At 63.9% G+C, this 3,517-nt stretch overlaps 1 protein-coding gene across 1 annotated transcript; it reads right to left on the bottom strand.

Moving 5' to 3' along the window:
- Positions 1 to 671: 671 nt before the first annotated feature.
- Positions 672 to 1,874, bottom strand: VMO1 (vitelline membrane outer layer 1 homolog). The gene is made up of 3 exons (XM_083843088.1): positions 1,608 to 1,874; positions 1,404 to 1,519; positions 672 to 1,266 (listed from the first exon to the last, which is right to left on the bottom strand). Exons 1-3 carry the CDS (start codon positions 1,791 to 1,793, stop codon positions 963 to 965), a joined length of 606 nt encoding a protein of 201 aa, XP_083699214.1. The 5' UTR covers positions 1,794 to 1,874; the 3' UTR covers positions 672 to 962.
- Positions 1,875 to 3,517: the final 1,643 nt, after the last annotated feature.

The raw sequence follows: 3,517 nt of genomic DNA, 5'->3' as shown, positions 1-3,517 counted from the left end.
AAGCGAGAATCATACCCCTAGACCAACGAGCCGGGGTGTGTAGGTGTAGGCCCTTGCCCTGGGCCGACTGTTGGGGTGCTGGGGCAGTACCTGGGGCCTTTCATCCCCAGTGCTGGTTTCCAGAAGGATCCTGGTGGTGGCCCTAAGGAACAGAACAACACCATGTCCTGGGCATGGGGAGGACTTTCACCCTTCTTGTTTAGAGTGAAAGATATTCCAGGCTCAAATCCTGGAGTAGCCCCCTCTTTTTGGGAACCACTGTCCCGCTATGGTCCAGCTAGCGCAGAGCTCCCTGGGGGCCTAACTCCAGCTTTTAACCCGATCCCATAGTCCCAGCCCCCTGCCCTGGCTCCCAGTCCTTCTGGTGACTCCATTAGCAGGAGTACGAGGACAGGGGCTGGGCAGGGGTATGACTTCCCTTGGGAAGATCCCAGGGGACACATAGAACCCCTTTTAGGTAGGGGTACGTGGGCACCATGGCTCAGCTGGTTAAAGCACCTGTCTAGTAAACAGGAGATCCTGGGTTCGACTCCCAGTGGTGCCTGCCCTGGGGGCTGTTTTTCCTCCCTAGCCCCTGGCTGGGGACACTGCTGAGGTCTGCACCTCAACAAAGGGCACCCACGCAGGTGTCCCTGCTCCTCTGCCTCACCACACCCCCATTTGCCCTCTCCCAATGAGCAAGATGTCTTGGCAAATTCAGGGTGCGTGTTTTTACTTCAAAGCTCATTTCAAGGAAGGACAAGAGACAGAGACCATCATGGAGATACCAGGCAATATCCAGAAGTCTGGGTGGGGCAGGAAGGACTTGGGAGCTGGGGTTCGTCTCTGGGAAGTGGGGTAGGTGTTGGGGCACCAGCAGCATGTGAGCAAGGAAGGACTCCATGAGGATGAAGGAGAGGGTATCAGGGCAAAGGCATCATCACCTGCTGGACTCAGGGCCCCACAGAGGTTTCCAGCACTCCTCACTGGCAGCAGAAGAGGCGTAGATCATTCAGGGCCGTGTCATCCCTCTTCAGCCCCCACGCAGGCTCCTGCCGTGTCTGGATGCCGCATACTGCCTTAGGGCACTGATGGCTCCAGCCACCCCACTGGCCCCAGACAGACCCTGGCCCCTGCAGCACCTGCCCGTCAGAGCATGCAAAGCGTGCGTTGGTGGCAGCCACTTCATCGTGCAGGAACCCATGCTGGGGCACCTGGACCCGCAGCGCAAAGCCCACCAGGTGCCCTTGGTGGGGGCACCAGAGGACCTCCGTCCAGCTGCCCCACCTAGAAGGGGAGAAACAGCAGTCGGTGCTGGGCCAGGGCTGCAGGCGGAGGAGGAGGGTGCGAGCCCTTTTGTGCTGGGGTGCCGTGGAAATAGCGCTCCAGACACAGAGAGGGTATGGGGGCCATTGGGAGCTCACCTGCCGCTCTGGGACTCGGCTGTGTAGCTGCTGTCGGCGTTCCCCCCACGGGAGCAGTGCAGCCGAACCCCGTTCAGTGCCGTGTCGTCCTCCATCACCCCCTGCGGCGGCTCTACCTGTGAGGGAAGGGAGGTGGGGGGTCAGGTGCCAGGGGGGTCCTCGCACACAGCATCCCCAGACCAGCCGCCAGCACAGAGGCTGCACCTTGAAGCTGACACCGCTGGCGTAGGACCCCTTGGGACACATCTCCGGCCAGGCCCAGTCACCCCAGGGTCCCCCGTTGGACACTGAGATGACTGAGGCATCGCTTCTGCCCAGGTCCTGGCCCTGCCATCTCCCTGTGGTCCCTGCAAGCCCCACCAGCAGCAGCAGGACCCACGCTCCCGGCATGGCTGTCCTGCCTGTGGCCGTCCCACTGGGCTCTTACACCGGCCCCCGTGGCGGGGCGTGCAGCAGGAACCTGCGCGTCTCAGTTACCTCCTCGGGGTGCCCAGGCCTGTCGGACAGCCAGGATTAGCCACAGGAAAGGGCTAATCCCCTGCCGGGTGGGGGGCAGGGGCCTGATCTGTGAGCACCCTGCCAGGCAGCTTGCCCAGAGCCACCGGGAGTCCTGGTGCCAAGAGCTCTGCAAGGGGCTGCTCGGGTGGCACAGGGCCTAGTGCCATCCTTTCCCCCTCTGGGCTCCCGCCATTTGCGATGGGAGCCGCGCTCTGCCTGTTCTCTTTCTTCAGCCGCCCCCCCAGGCGCCCGTGCCTCTTCTGCAGGGGGCAGCTGAGTAAGGCTGGGTCGTGGCATTCAGTGCAACTGGGGCAAAAAGGCAGGTGCCTGGGATCCAGCCTACATCACCGATGAAAGTCATGCACCCTCTCCCCTGCCCCCACGTCCCACGGTGCCTGTTGCACTCAGGTTTCACACTTGACTGCTCCCAGTTTGCTTGCTGGGTGGCACCTTCCTCTTTCTGCGGGGGATCGTTTTACTCCTTAGTAGCCACTTTCTGCAGTAACAGCTCTTTTAAACATTTCCGGGCTTTTTTAAACATTTCCGAGCTTTTTCAAACATTGCCGGGCCCGGGGCTCCTTGAAAAGCCGCCCAGAAGGGAAGGAGAAAGCTGGGGTGAGAGGGGAGCCGGCAGTGTATGGGAACCAGGTGCTCCTCTCGGGGACGGGGAGGAAAAAACTCCCCAGGGCTCACGGCTGCGGGCTCTCCTCTTTGCCAGGCGGGAGCTGCGACCGGCGCAGCCGCCAGCGCCGCGCCCCCGGCAAAAGGCTCCGACGAGGGTGGGATTCGAACCCACGCGCGCAGAGCGCAATGGATTAGCAGTCCATCGCCTTCACCACTCGGCCACCTCGTCCCGCCCCGCGCCCGCCCCGCCGCCCGCCCGTCACGGGGCCCCGCCCCGCCCCTCGGCCGCCGCCTCACGGCCGCGGGCCCGCCCCGCCCCGCTGCAGGGCCCGCGCGGGCAGCGCTTCGCCAGCGCCCTCTTAGCGCAGCCGGCAGCGCGTCAGTCTCATAATCTGAAGGTCCTGAGTTCGAGCCTCAGAGAGGGCAGCGGCTGTTTTTATTTTATTTATCTTATGTTTTTATTTACTGCCGCCCGCTCCTGCCCCCGGGCCGCGGAGTGTTGCAAAAAGCCGCCCGCAGCCCCGCATCGCAGCAAAAAAACAAAAAAACAAAGCAAAACAAAAAGGCCGCTGCCCTCTCTGAGGCTCGAACTCAGGACCTTCAGATTATGAGACTGACGCGCTGCCGGCTGCGCTAAGAGGGCGCTGGCGAAGCGCTGCCCGCGCGGGCCCTGCAGCGGGGCGGGGCGGGCCCGCGGCCGTGAGGCGGCGGCCGAGGGGCGGGGCGGGGCCCCGTGACGGGCGGGCGGCGGGGCGGGCGCGGGGCGGGACGAGGTGGCCGAGTGGTGAAGGCGATGGACTGCTAATCCATTGCGCTCTGCGCGCGTGGGTTCGAATCCCACCCTCGTCGGAGCCTTTTGCCGCCGCCCGGCCCTCTGCCCGCACCAGGCCTCCGCGGCCGGGCCCGTGGCCGTGCGGGGAGCTCCCTGCTGCCCTGACCCCCCGCCGGACCGCTCGCTGTAGGTTCTGTGTCATAAGAAGGCAAGAGCTAAG

This window comes from Anser anser (assembly GCF_964211835.1).
Source record: "Anser anser genome assembly, chromosome: 6".
NCBI lineage: Eukaryota > Metazoa > Chordata > Aves > Anseriformes > Anatidae > Anser > Anser anser.
This window is presented reverse-complemented; position numbering and strand designations above follow the sequence as displayed.